This window comes from Erigeron canadensis, chromosome 5 (assembly GCF_010389155.1).
Source record: "Erigeron canadensis isolate Cc75 chromosome 5, C_canadensis_v1, whole genome shotgun sequence".
NCBI lineage: Eukaryota > Viridiplantae > Streptophyta > Magnoliopsida > Asterales > Asteraceae > Erigeron > Erigeron canadensis.
The window spans coordinates 43,101,358-43,115,553 of record NC_057765.1 but is presented as its reverse complement, the minus strand read 5'-3'; the positions used below and the strand labels follow the sequence as shown (position 1 = coordinate 43,115,553).

General features: G+C 32.4%; 1 protein-coding gene across 1 annotated transcript; it reads left to right on the top strand.

Moving 5' to 3' along the window:
• Positions 1-9,979: 9,979 nt before the first annotated feature.
• On the top strand, positions 9,980-13,452 carry LOC122599978 (low affinity inorganic phosphate transporter 1-like). The gene is made up of 2 exons (XM_043772603.1): positions 9,980-10,091; positions 11,643-13,452. Exon 2 carries the CDS (start codon positions 11,646-11,648, stop codon positions 13,263-13,265), a length of 1,620 nt encoding a protein of 539 aa, XP_043628538.1. The 5' UTR covers positions 9,980-10,091; positions 11,643-11,645; the 3' UTR covers positions 13,266-13,452.
• The last annotated feature ends 744 nt before the right edge of the window (positions 13,453-14,196 follow it).

Below are 14,196 nucleotides of genomic sequence, written 5' to 3'. Positions count from 1 at the left end.
TACCGGCCAGAACATTCCATGTTAATTCGTATAGTTGTAAAAAGTTTCACGTGAACAAATCCTAAGTTTATATTACCACTTCCTTTCAATGAAACGAGACCAAGTACCCGTGCGTTGTGGCGGTGAGATGGTGGGATGATAGGTCATAAAATGTGATAGGTCATAGAGTGTAATAACCAAATGCCTTAGCCGTACGGGCTCCGCCCTTAGATTTAAAAATTCGTCGAAAGTAATCGAATGACATCTCTAATGAAAGAGCATGAAATTTTAAGAACACCTATATAATTTTTATGATTTATCGATGTACGGTTTTTGAGATAAAAGATTTTGAATGAATTGACGGAATAAATGATTTATGGAAAAGAGAGAAAAAAAATTATTGGTTAACATTTGAGGAGGGGGAAAATATAATATACTTATTTTAGGTAAATATATAATATATAGGGGGTATTTTAAAAAAGTAAATGTTGAAACTTAAATTTAGACAAAGACTTTTTGCTTTATAATATGGTATAGATATATATACGGAGGATTATCTACAATCACTTACACTACTATTTATCTCATTTGTGGATTCCAATTTTTAATTCAAAACCGAGACTATTTATTTTCAAAATGTCAGATTTATAATATATAAAACAATATTAAAAAAATTTGTTGCGATTTAAACTTTAATTGATTACATAAAATTAAAAAAAACATTCTCCAAGTTTTATATTTATACGTGAAGACAACGTACATTAAAACTCTGATCTATATAAATTTTAGTTAAGGCTCTAAATAGGTGAAATGTTAATTTTAAATAAGAAATTACGCTTTAACATAATGCTCGATAGTGGATAACGACGTCCATAAAATGTTAAAGTTAGAGGCCTTGAAGCCATGAATTATACTCTACCATACCTTCATTTACCATCTTATCCGTTGCATTCGTACAAGGCAATGCCATCAATTTTCTTATCACTCAAGCTGGCAACTTGGATGCTCGATCAGCTCTATTATTGCTTGTGTGAAATGTGAACTCCCTACATATCATATCTTGTATTTTTATTGACTTTGACTTTGGAGGTTTGGACTAATCAACCAAAAGTCCAAAAGCAAATGGTCCAGATCTATAACCGGTGTGAAAAAAATTACTTGTAATCTCAGTAAAAGTTACTCCATGTCATCAAAAGCTATATTTAAGCATGATGTTGACAAGATTCTTACATTTGATAAATCTTCTTAATTATGACGCCAGACGGTTGCATACTTTCCTTTTTGTAGTAGTTACCACTTTAATTAATTAATACAAGTAATAATTTTCTTACCAATATAGGGGGAAAAGAGATTAGGAGTTGGTCAGGTTACATATTGGGAGACATGCTTTCTAGTTTCTATTAACTACTCACTCTAGTTTTAAGGAGAAAGGAGTGACAAAAGATATTGTTTTTATCACTTGTTAGTGTATATGGATAGCTCTCAACGACTTAAGGTTTTTCAATGTAACTATTAATTTTGATAAGATTTTCAATGATATTAGAACGCTTGGTTTTTTAATTGGTGTAATTTTGTTTTGAAGTAATTGTGTTTATGTTTTTGGTCTTACCACTAATTGGTGGGTAATGGCTTTGTAAATAATAGTAAACTTTCAAAAAGAAAAAAAAAGCTACTCAGTCTAGTTAATTACCAGCTAAAAAAAATGTTCATAAAGACATCTATTGTCTCAACACCAACGAATGGATACATATATCAGATACAATTTTCTTACTTTTCGAACTTACAATTTATTATTTGTTTTTTATGTATGTTTAAGAAAAACAGATAGATGATATGATGTTGTCATGCGTAATGAGAGAAAAAAATTGAAACCCGTGACCCGAACCGGAACCGACCTGGAACCAGCCCGAACCAACCCGCCCAAAGGGCTAACGGTTCGGGTCATGGGTCAAGCTTTTGTTGCATTTTCGGGTCATGGGTTGCACTGGTCGGGCCGGGCCGGGTCAAGCCAAAAACCGAAAAAAGGTGAAGGAAACCCGTGACCCGCTCACGCCCGCCCGAACCCGACTCGAACCAAACTATCACGGGCCGGGTCACGGTTCCGTTTTTTATGTACTTGTGGGGCGGGCCGGGTTTTCGCGGTTCGAACCATTTACACATCCCTAGATGATAGTAGAATTAATGGTTATTTTTTCATGTGTATATATCAACATGAAAACCTCAATTTATATTTATATCATATATCTAATTCTTTCGTTGAAATGGTCAAAATGTTGTTATCTTTCTTGAGAAAAGAGTTAGGAAACTTGGTTACATATACATGGGTAGTGGGGTGGGTAAGCAATTCTATGTTGACCAAGCAACTTATAAAGTTAGGGCATGTGTACGTAGACATCGAAACACACCTAATTTACCTAAAGAATAACCGCTCGTTATATTACAACCTTAAATTGATTTATCAATTAAGTTAAGTGATTAGCTTACTGGCAAAAGCTAGAATCTTGTACATTTCCATACTTAAACTTTCTTAAGTTTGTTTTCGAAAATTATTATTTTTTACCAATCATGTATGAGTATGTACGTTTGCTATGAATGAATAGTTGTCATATATATCGTGAAAGTTAGTCGACAATTATATATAATCAGCTTTTATTTAATTTAAAAATAAGATGGATTAAAATCATAAGTTTAAATAAATCTAAGAAAGTCAATCAACACATATATGATAAGAAGGAATCTCCCGATCAAATTGAGAGTTTACTTAATTTGTCAGTCCATGAATATGTCGCACCTAGCAATTCGAGATCAAATTGAGAGTTCGCTTAATTTGCCCGTCAATGAATACGTCGCACGCACCTAGCAGTTCGAGGAGTTGGCCAGATACGGATCGAAGCCCCCGAAAAAGTCAGGATTGTAAATGCAATACATTCATTGTTGATTTGTTAAAATGTATTCAAAATAATTTTACAAAAAGAAAAAATGAAAAAGCTAGCAAGTATTCTCGTTGACTTGGACAAAGGCTCACATGAAGTCCGTCAACTGTACGACATTTATTAGATCAGAGAGCTGGCGCTCTCCAAGTGGCCCCTTAATCCTACGGTCTACACGCATGCTGCACACTTCTTTTAATTAGTATGGGAGATAGTGGTCGCTCGTTGCAGCGGTGAGATGGTGAGGTGGTAGGTAATAGGAGGTGATAAGGCATAGAGTGTGATAGTTAAATGCCTTAGTCGTACGCCCTCGAATTTGAAAATTCGTCGAAGGTATATCGAATGACATCTCTAATGAAAGAGCACGAAATTTTAAGAACACCAATACAATTTTTATAGTTTATCGATATACGGTTTTTGAGATAAAAGATCTTGAATAAATTAGAAGAATAAAATAATTTATGGAGGGGAGAGAAAAAAATGAGTGATTGAGATTTGAGAAGAGAGAGAAAAATGAAAAGTTGAGATTTAAAGGTATTATAGGTATATTAGGTAGAGATGTTTAAATTAGTGAATAAAAAAGAGGAACAATATATATACTTCAATTCATCTTTTGAGAATTTCAAAAAAAAGAGTCTTCCTTTATAATATAGTATTCGATAGGAGCCCCTCAACCTTTCAATTTTTCTAAGTCAATATATCAATCATTTTCCAAAATACCCTTATTTTCTAATAAGTTTCGTCCGTGGTCCAAAATCCAAACACGACTTGTAGAAAATTCTATGCATATCTTGAAATTTGTTTTGTCGAATTAAAAGGAGTACAGATATAAAAATATTCAACACATGATGGTTAACTTTTATATAGCTAATTAGTATTTTAATCTCAGGCATTGTCCCGAGAAAAATAACAATGCATAAATCGTATATCATATATAAGGGTGGTGATACATACCTAATGATAAACGTACATTGATGTAACCTAATGGAATTGTGGTGGTGGTGTTGACATAATGAAAAATTAAAATTAGTACATAATGTATTAGAAAATTGAATGGGTAAAAAGTTGAAAAAAAAAGTTGTGTTAAAGTTAGTGATCAAATTTAGAAATCCAAAAGTTGTGACATAAAGTTGTAACTAAAGGGCTAAATCTAAAGAAAATGAAATTTGTGGTAAAAATAGAAAGTTAAAAACTTTTGTTGTAAAAAAAAATGTAACTCAAATTAAAAACTTAAAAAAATCCATGTAGTTAAAAACATTTTAATCGTTACATAAATAATTTAGTGGCAAAAACAGCAATTTGAAAAGTTATGGTGAAACCTTAAATAAATTAAAAAGGTTAGGTGGTCAAATTTAATGCTAAGAAACTTAGGAGATCAAAGTAAAAATTGAAAAAAGGGAAATTTAAAGTGCAAAATTAAAAAAAATCATAAAGTTAAGTGTAATAGTTTAAAAGTTAAGAAACTTATTACAAGATAAATATAAAAAGTCATGAAATTTGGGGTAAAATTAAGTAAACTTAATTAATCGTAAGCATGTTCTCAAATATATATATATATAATTGTATTAGTTATATTACAATTATAACTAAAGTTACAATAATAAATTTATAATTATAATATATATTATGAAAGTAAAATATGTCTTATAGTATATATATATATACAATTTCAAAAAACTGAAAATTATTTGATGGTGATAGTGATGGGTTGTGGTGACAGCGATGGGTGATGATGACGATAATTGATAGCGGTTGCGATGAGTAGTGAAGATTACTGATGTAAATTTAATAAATTTAAAACGTCACAATTTAGTTATTTTAGAGTTCAGAGATGAATCTTATGTTATTTCATTAAAGGTATTTTTGGTAGACCAATTATGTTAGATGATAAGTGTGCTTATTGATAAGAAGTATTTTAAGTAGACGAAACATATAATTTGAAAAGATAAAGCAGAAATTAATAAAATGAAACAGAAACTAATGTTTTACATATCGTTAGATCCTATTGATTTGTTTGGGAATAGATTTTTTCAAGTTTTCTAACATGACTAGGGAAGTGTTAACCATTAGATTAAAATCAATGGTTAAGATTTAATAGTAATTTTTTGAATCTTAGATTCTTAATTTTGATTCAAATAGTCATGTATTAACGTGAGGGAATCCGTTTCCTATTTATTTTAATTAAGCACGTAAAGCTCTAAAAGGTCGTATTTTGCTGTTATACATTGGAACCGAACAAAATACCTCCTTGAAGTTTTGTTTGCACTTATGAAAGAAACATGCAACTTTTCAACGACACGTAACCGGTGAGCATATTGCTTGAATTATAATACTTTGCAAATGAATTACTAGCAAATGTTATGCTTCTTTGAAAAATTTCTTTATAGGGATTGATCCTAAAATTTTTTTTTTATAAGAAATAAAATGTTAATGAACTATTATGCTCTAGCTAATTAAGCAATGTTCACCCTTTAATTTTTTCTTTTTACCTTTTTATGATTCACCCTCGATCTAGTTTAAGGGCAGTGGCGGCCCCGAAAATTCAAGTACCCAGTCCGAGACAGGAAAAAAATGCCCATAACTCTTAGGAATCCAATTATATAAGAATTTTTTTATTTTTATAATCGAAACGTTATAACAATAACAAAATGATAGTATTAGAAATACATATAACCACTGATTCGAGAAGCCCGCTTAGCATTTTTCATAGCAAAATGGTTGATTAGCTCTTCGTAGTCTATACTCTCTAGCTAAGATTTCATTCTCAATCGCTATCATCGCCAATCCACTAAATCTTTCTTAGGACATTGTTGATCGTAAATAAGATTTTAATAACTTCAACTTCGAAAAACTCCTTCTGGCAGATACAACTGGAAGTCAACAATATTCTATATGCAATGGTTGCATTCCAAAAATAACCAACCAACATCAAGACCTTCAAAAAGTGTTTAGGAGGATTTACTTTTTATATTCTTAATTTCATTTACATGTTTAATTTTTAACTAGGTTAAGGACTCGTGTTAACACACGGATTCTCTATTTATTACTAAGGACATAGCTTTGTATCTACATACATATTTAGTACCTAAAACTTTATATATTTACAATTTAGACATTAATTTGTTATTAGAATGAAATATATTTATACCTATAAGATATAACATATTATACTTTCACTACAAGCTAAATGACATTTAGTGACTGAATAAAAGAGTCACTAAAAGTAATAAAACAATCACTAAATCTGTTATGGCCTTCTCCTTCTGAAAATATAAGAGTCACTATTGGAACCGTCACTAAAAGTCTATTTTGACACAAATAAACAGTCACAAAAGACCGGCACGAACTAATGACTGGAATTTCAGCCACAAAAAGTCTCAAAAACATGCTAGTAAAAATTTGTTAATGACTGACATCTTCGGTCACTAAAAGTCATGAAAATACCAAAAAAAAAAATAGCAATAATTGCAATCCAAATTTACAAAATTTATAGCTTGACACAAGTTGATAATTCAAAGATACTTAAGTTGATAGAACATTTTTTGTATTTACACATAACCCGATGTAATACAAATTCCTTACATTTCTCTAATCAAGTAAGTACATAAAAAACATGTCTTTGAAAATTAACCTAAGCATCTCTACTGAATCAAATAACTGGGGTCGACATGTTGATGTAACACTGTTCATTCATGCAATGGTGCTGCCATGGATTTTAACCTTGGCTTGCACTAGCTGCACTCCATTCGGTTTCTGGAATCTGTTTGGAGTTGCAATCATCCTCGACGTCCAGGACATATGTATCCCTCATGTCGGAGATTTGTACACAGTACACCGTTTTCTGGAATCTGTTTGGAGTTGCAATCTGTTTTGAATTTATATATGTAAAATTTTACATATATAATATCCATAAAAAATTTCAAATTTCTTGTGTCCCCCTCAAAATTGTGCCCGACCAGATGTCTTGCTTGCCCCACCTCCGGGCCTCCCCTGTTTAGGGGCACAATAGTTTATTCACATTAGATTTTCTTGTATGCATCGAAGGCATTCATGGAAGAATCATAACCCCTTTTAATATATGTTAAGATTAATTAATCATTAATCAATAACTAAATGTATATTAAATACTAAGCAAAGCTGCTCAAGTAACCTGTTAATCACTATAGTCTCACTTAATTAATTGATCATTTTGTTCTTATTGACAGATGCATGCAAAGAGGTCTTTGTATTCTTTCACTAACATCCTTAAATTACTCGCCTCTAATTATTGGGGCTCTTCCATAATTTTAAAAGATTGGAGGCTTCCAAATCTGTTCGTTATAAAAAGTAAAATTCTCAACTACAATTAAAATGATCGAAGTGTGAACAAAATGTGAATGGAATTAAAGAATAACGGAGATAATGAATAACAATACGAAAAAATTAAGTAAATCATACAAGTTGTAGAAGCAGCAAAAATGAATTATGTTAGCCAGGGAAGGAGTGTCTATCTGATTCTTTTATGTTTATATGTCCATGACTTATGTCATTGTTTCAATGCTTATTATCCTCGTATCATTTCATATTTACATTTTGTCATGTGTCACAAATGTATGAGTAGATCGAAGGATATGTAATATCATTTCTCAAAGCGTTCTAAGTTAAATTTATTGTTCAAAAACTATGATGACAATGGCCCCATTTCGAGCAAAATGCTCCGACATTATAGTACATAAAGGATAAAAGACTTCAAACTATGCTTGTTAATTTTCATGAGCGATCTCAAAATGCTATTTAGCAGTTGAATTTTCGAGATTCTTTGTGAACGGCTAAATTTAATTTCATAAGTTGAAACTTTGGGCTTAGATCTTTAATTAGTGTGTAACTAAGTTGATTCGACTTAAAGTAATATGCGAATATAATCCTATCATATTTTCTCTAATATATATATATATATATATATATATATATATATATATATATATATATATACTTGTAATCATATTGATTAGAGTATCGTTGAGTCAACATCAAATATAAACTCACATAATTGTCTTCGACCTACTTAATTTTTTCAAGGTTAAACGAATATACTTATTAGAATTTATACTTGTCTACTAACATTTTGCAAACCTAACTCGTCTAAATATCACATATATAAACGATAGACATAGTTTTTTGAAACTATGATTAATTTTTATTTTTTTTTTAAACAGCAAAGGCCGGATCACGGATATCCGGACTGGATACATTGGATCTACCCGTTTCCCTCCCTCCGCTCTCGCCCCACCCGGTAAATGCGTCACGAAAGACCAAGAATTAAACCTAAAGCCTGAAAATCTCACGCCCGAGAGTATTAAACTTGAGACATTCGAATACAAGCCTAAAAGTATTGGATCTTTTCCTTTAAACTTCAGAAAGTGGGTATATGCATAATATATAACACTTTTATATATGACCTAAGAAATTAACATGTACAGCTTAAATATTATGTTTATCGTTTCCTAAAATTTCCTACTACATTTGTTTTGATAAAAATTTGTTTTTTGCTTAAATCATTTTATAATTATCAAAATAGTTAACTCAAGTTCGAATCATGTACACTATACAAGTAACTTGAAAGTGGTAAGAAAAAATATTAGAACTAGCGACATATGGGAAAAAGAAACTCAGTTAGATTAATTACTACGAAATTACTAAATTACCATTATTAAACATTTATTGTGGAAAAAAAATTATAAAATAATAAATTTGTCATGAATGAATTAATTTACACTTTAAACATTTATTTTAATAGTTAATATTTTAAGCCTTTATCTTTTAAAAAATTTTCACTATCACAATTACATCAACCAACATAACTTGACACGACCACCACCACCACTAATAGTACAATCACCGACACTACTAGACCACCTTCCCCACCACCGTCGTCGCATTGCGCAGGTACCATGCTCGTCTTATAAAAAGAAAATAGCCTCCATGTTGAAAATTACATGAGGAAATATCCAAAATATTCTTAATAATTATATTATATTATCAGTTTTTTACTCGTATCTATTAAAATGTTTTCATTAACTTTTTACAGCAATTATTTTTATATCAACTATCTACACCACTCAAAGCCGCCTCTACTACCTATAATCGTCTCTCACCACCACACCGTCCCGAACATCATCGTATTGCGTGGATACCATGCTAGTTTTTATAACAAGAAATGATCAATCCTCTTAAAAAATTGCCTAAAAATACTTCTAATATCATAAATATTTGACATGTGTAATCTACTTATTATTATTATTTTTTTTATCTCCCATTGATTTTTTCATGTGACACAATCTTATGATTAAGAAAAAAAAAGATTTTTAAGTTATTTTCCTAAAAGAATTAATCATTTTTCTTTTATAAATAGATCTAATCTATATTTATACTATATTATAAATCAAATTTTCTCTGTCTAAATTTCAAGTTTCAACATTTACTTTCCTAAAATGTCCTCACTATTTATTCTATATTTACTTAAAATAATTATAATACCTTTTCCCTCTCATTAAATCTCAACCAATCATTTTTTTTCATTCTCATCCATAAATCATTTATTCTTCCATTCATTCAAAATCTTTTATCTCAAAAATCGTACGTCGATAAATTATAAAAATTATATGGGTATTCTTAAAATTTCATGTTCTTTCATTAGAGATGTCATTTGATATACTTTGGACAAATTTTTAAATCCGAGAGCGGACGACTAAGGTATTTGGCTATCACACTCTATGACCTATCACCTCCTATGACCAATCACACTCTATGATCTATCACTTCACCATCTCACCGCCACTAACTCGATAGTTGCCGCAACGCGCATGTACCGTTATCCTAGAGTAAAATACATGTTCTCGCTACACGCAAGTAGAGTGGCCAATGCGTAACGTTTAACAGTGCATCCGATTAAAGCCATGTCAGCCGAAAAAGGAATCATAGCCGTAGAAAGTTCAAGTACGGCGGGGAAGAACTAAAAGTAGTGGGCCCAATTGAAGTCGTTAAATACAGAGGGCCATATCATACTTGGACTCTCACCACAACCACACCATCATATACTATCAAAACACCACCTTTGCTTCTTCCACAGCATAATCTGCCTGAACTCTACTAATTTTGTTGCACAACTTACAAGCTACAAGGACTTTCATTTCTTAGCTGAAGGTCAGCTTCACCAATTATTTAACTTCTTGTTCCTTTCGATTTCTTGCTATTCCATATTTTCGTTCTTTTAGTTAAGTAATTTACTGTTCCATTCAAAAAAGATTTCTATATATTTAATGTAAAGAAAACGCTTTTTGTTTAATTACTACATACCTCTAATTCTCTAAGATTAAGAATAGTAACATATTTCCTTTCTTCTAGGAATCAAATACTGTAATAAACTCTCTAGCTATGACATTTATTTTAAATTTTTAATTAACATCCAACAACAATGGATGTCCATCCGAGAATAATGGACGTCCATACTATTAAATTTTCAATTAATATATGAGAATAATGGACGTCCATCCGAGAATATTAATTAATGGATGTACATACTAACATCTGACATCTGTTTTAATCTGTGCCCGTGGATAAACTGATGTCCGGTATCAAACCCTATATAAATTTATGAAAAGTATATGTTTTAATGTATCGGAATTGAAATTCATAAAAAGTATTTAGTGCTTAATACATCCATACAAAAAGTTCATGGAATAAACTCGATAGTCATCTTGGAGACGTTATTACAAAGTTATAATCACCACAATTAGACAATAACATAATTAAAAAATAATTCACAAAACATGACCACATAAAACTTTTACAATATGCTTGATTTGTTACGAGTACTTATTAGAATACGAGAAAAGATTTTATATTATACTCCTAATAAACGGTGTAAACAAGGAAGTTGGTCAAAACACAGAAGAAATGGTTATACTTACTATCGTATAACATGGTGTGGGAACTGGGAAATGATACTTACTAGCTAGGCCCCCATCGGATCTCAATTTAGACACATGATGTATCGACTTTATATATGCCAGCCATGTAAAATAACAGTACAAATTAAACATTCTATATTTGGTTTCCATTTTATATAATTTATACGGTACGTACTCCGATCCGTAAATACCAAATAGATGTGACTTTCTTTTTTAGCATAACACGAGGCCTGACTAAGCATCCCCTATCTTGGGAGTTTGCGGAGTTCGTAGAGTTTGGTTTGTAAACCACAAATGGTTCCCTAACTAACAACCTCAGGAATGACTACTTCTCCATTTTACCCAATTAGGTATAATATATTAAGTTCATAACAATACTCTCAACCATTTTACTAAATAATACTTAGTCAATGATTAACCGACTTGTAATTGGTTTTTTTTACTGACGGGTCTCTCAAATATATACTGTACAAGTAATTTAACATATATTTCAGTTTTCAAATAATTATGCTAAACTTTGAGTGTACAATTTCCACGTACGCACGATTAATTGTGTATAGTAGAAGTGGTTAGTAAAGGTATCACGAGTCCATTTAAAAGTCATCATTATTGTCATTATATTTCACATGATTTTAAACTACAACTTGGAAAATCTTACCATAAGTCTAAAGTAATATAATTCAACTTTTGACTTTTCATTATATTGTTTAATTATTTATATTGTTACCATAAGTCCATTTAAAAGTCATCATTATATTGTTTAATTATTTATATTTCTTTTCAGGGTATGGCAAATGATAATTTGAAAGTGTTAAATGCACTTGATGTAGCCAAAACACAATGGTATCATTTCACAGCAATTGTAATTGCTGGAATGGGCTTCTTCACTGACGCCTATGATCTCTTTTGCATCTCTTTAGTCACCAAACTACTCGGCCGAATTTACTACCACGACTTCGGCGACGACAAGCCAGGGTCGCTCCCGCCAGGGGTATCAGCCGCGGTGAACGGTGTAGCTTTGGTCGGGACCCTCGTGGGCCAACTCTTTTTCGGGTGGCTAGGTGACAAAATGGGCAGAAAAAAAGTTTACGGAATGACCCTTATGATTATGGTCATTTGTTCAATTGCATCCGGGCTTTCGTTTAGTGACGAGCCCACTGCGGTTATCGTTACACTTTGTTTCTTTCGGTTTTGGCTTGGTTTCGGTATTGGGGGTGATTACCCTTTGTCAGCAACCATTATGTCCGAATACGCAAATAAGAAAACCCGAGGGGGTTTTATTGCCGCGGTTTTCGCAATGCAAGGTTTCGGGATTTTGACTGGTGGGATGGTGGCTTGTATTGTATCCGCGGCTTTCAAGTCAAAGTACCCTGCTCCGGCTTATGAGGAAAACCCGTTGGGGTCGACCGTGCCACAAGCTGATTACGTTTGGCGTATTATTTTGATGTTTGGGTCGATTCCGGCTTTGATGACTTATTATTGGCGGATGAAAATGCCCGAAACAGCCCGTTACACGGCTTTAGTGGCGAAAAATGCAAAACAAGCGGCTGCGGACATGTCAAAAGTGTTACAAGTCGAAGTCGAGGCAGAGCCAGAAAAAATGGTAGAAAGACGAAAGAACAACGATTTTGGGCTTTTCTCGAAGCAGTTTCTAAAACGTCATGGGCTTCATTTGCTTGGAACAACTAGCACTTGGTTCTTGCTCGATATCGCGTTTTACAGCCAAAACTTATTCCAAAAGGACATTTTTAGCGCGGTTGGGTGGATCCCGCCTGCGAAAACAATGAACGCGATACAAGAGGTATTTAAGATCTCGAGAGCTCAAACTCTTATCGCGCTTTGCAGTACTGTTCCTGGATACTGGTTTACAGTGTTTTTCATAGATCGAATTGGGAGGTTCGCGATCCAACTGATGGGCTTTTTCTTCATGACGGTTTTCATGTTCGCTCTTGCCATTCCTTATCATCATTGGACACAAAAGGATAACAGAATCGGGTTTGTTGTCATGTACGCTTTGACGTTTTTCTTTGCCAACTTTGGGCCTAATGCCACTACATTTGTCGTCCCGGCAGAGATATTTCCCGCGAGGCTTCGGTCAACATGTCACGGGATATCGGCTGCTTCAGGTAAGGCCGGGGCGATAGTTGGTGCATTCGGGTTCTTATATGCAGCTCAAAGCCAAGACAAAACAAAAACCGATAAAGGGTATCCCCCGGGTATCGGTGTCAAAAACTCACTTATATTGCTAGGGGTGGTGAATTGCCTAGGGATGTTGTTTACATTCTTGGTGCCCGAATCAAATGGCAAGTCGTTAGAGGAAATGTCGAGAGAAAATGAAGGCGACGATGAAGAAGTAGTCGAGATGGAGTCGGTTAGGGCTCCTGAAAATCGAACAGTCGCAGTGTAAACAAGGTTTACAAGGTTATGTTGTTTAAGCAGTGTATTTATGTTTAAACAAGGTTATGGTTGAGTGTAGAATGCTTCGGACCACTAGTATAAGGCAGGTGGATATATGTAGTCGAAGATATGTGCTATTTAAACTTGATCTGTATGTAATTAACGTTCCAAGCTAGCGTAGTATTGAATTTTGAGTCTATTATGGATTTTCCTTATTAAATTTTTTTTATATATATATATAGGCTAACACTCCGGTAAGAACACTTTTAAAATAAGAATGGTGAAAACACTTAAAAAACTTATTTTGATGCATTAAAATTCAATAAAACTAACATAGTGCTTAACTAATTATCATTATTTAAGTGTTTAACAACACATTGATCCGCCAAAATCGAAAAAATCACGGTTTTTTTTGTGTGCATCCATCTTGGATGCATATTTATCAAATTGATGCATCTAACAAAAAACGTGATTTTTTGGATTTTGACGGATCGATGTGTTGTTAAACACTTAAATAATGATAATTAGTTATACACTGTGTCAGATTTATGGACTTTTAATGCATCAAAATGTAGTTTTTAAGTGTTCTCATTTGTTCTCATTTTAATTTCATTCTCATTTGATAGCCACCATATATATATATTTTTAACAACGAGATAGTTGCTAATATTCGAGATACCATAGTAACATCTAATTACACAGTATGTGAAGCTCGAACCATGCATTCCTGGGATGAAACCCAAGAATCTTGGAAACTCCCTTTAATAATCCATTCATACAAATGTAGGAAGTGAAATTCAAACCCTGATAGATTTTCCAATGGTTTAAGACCTTACTAATAGGATCGATTGTGTTTCTATTTTAAGCATCATTTAAAAATATATGCTTTTTTTATTAGCAAAAAATTTATGAATTTATTAATGATAAATTTTAACAAAATT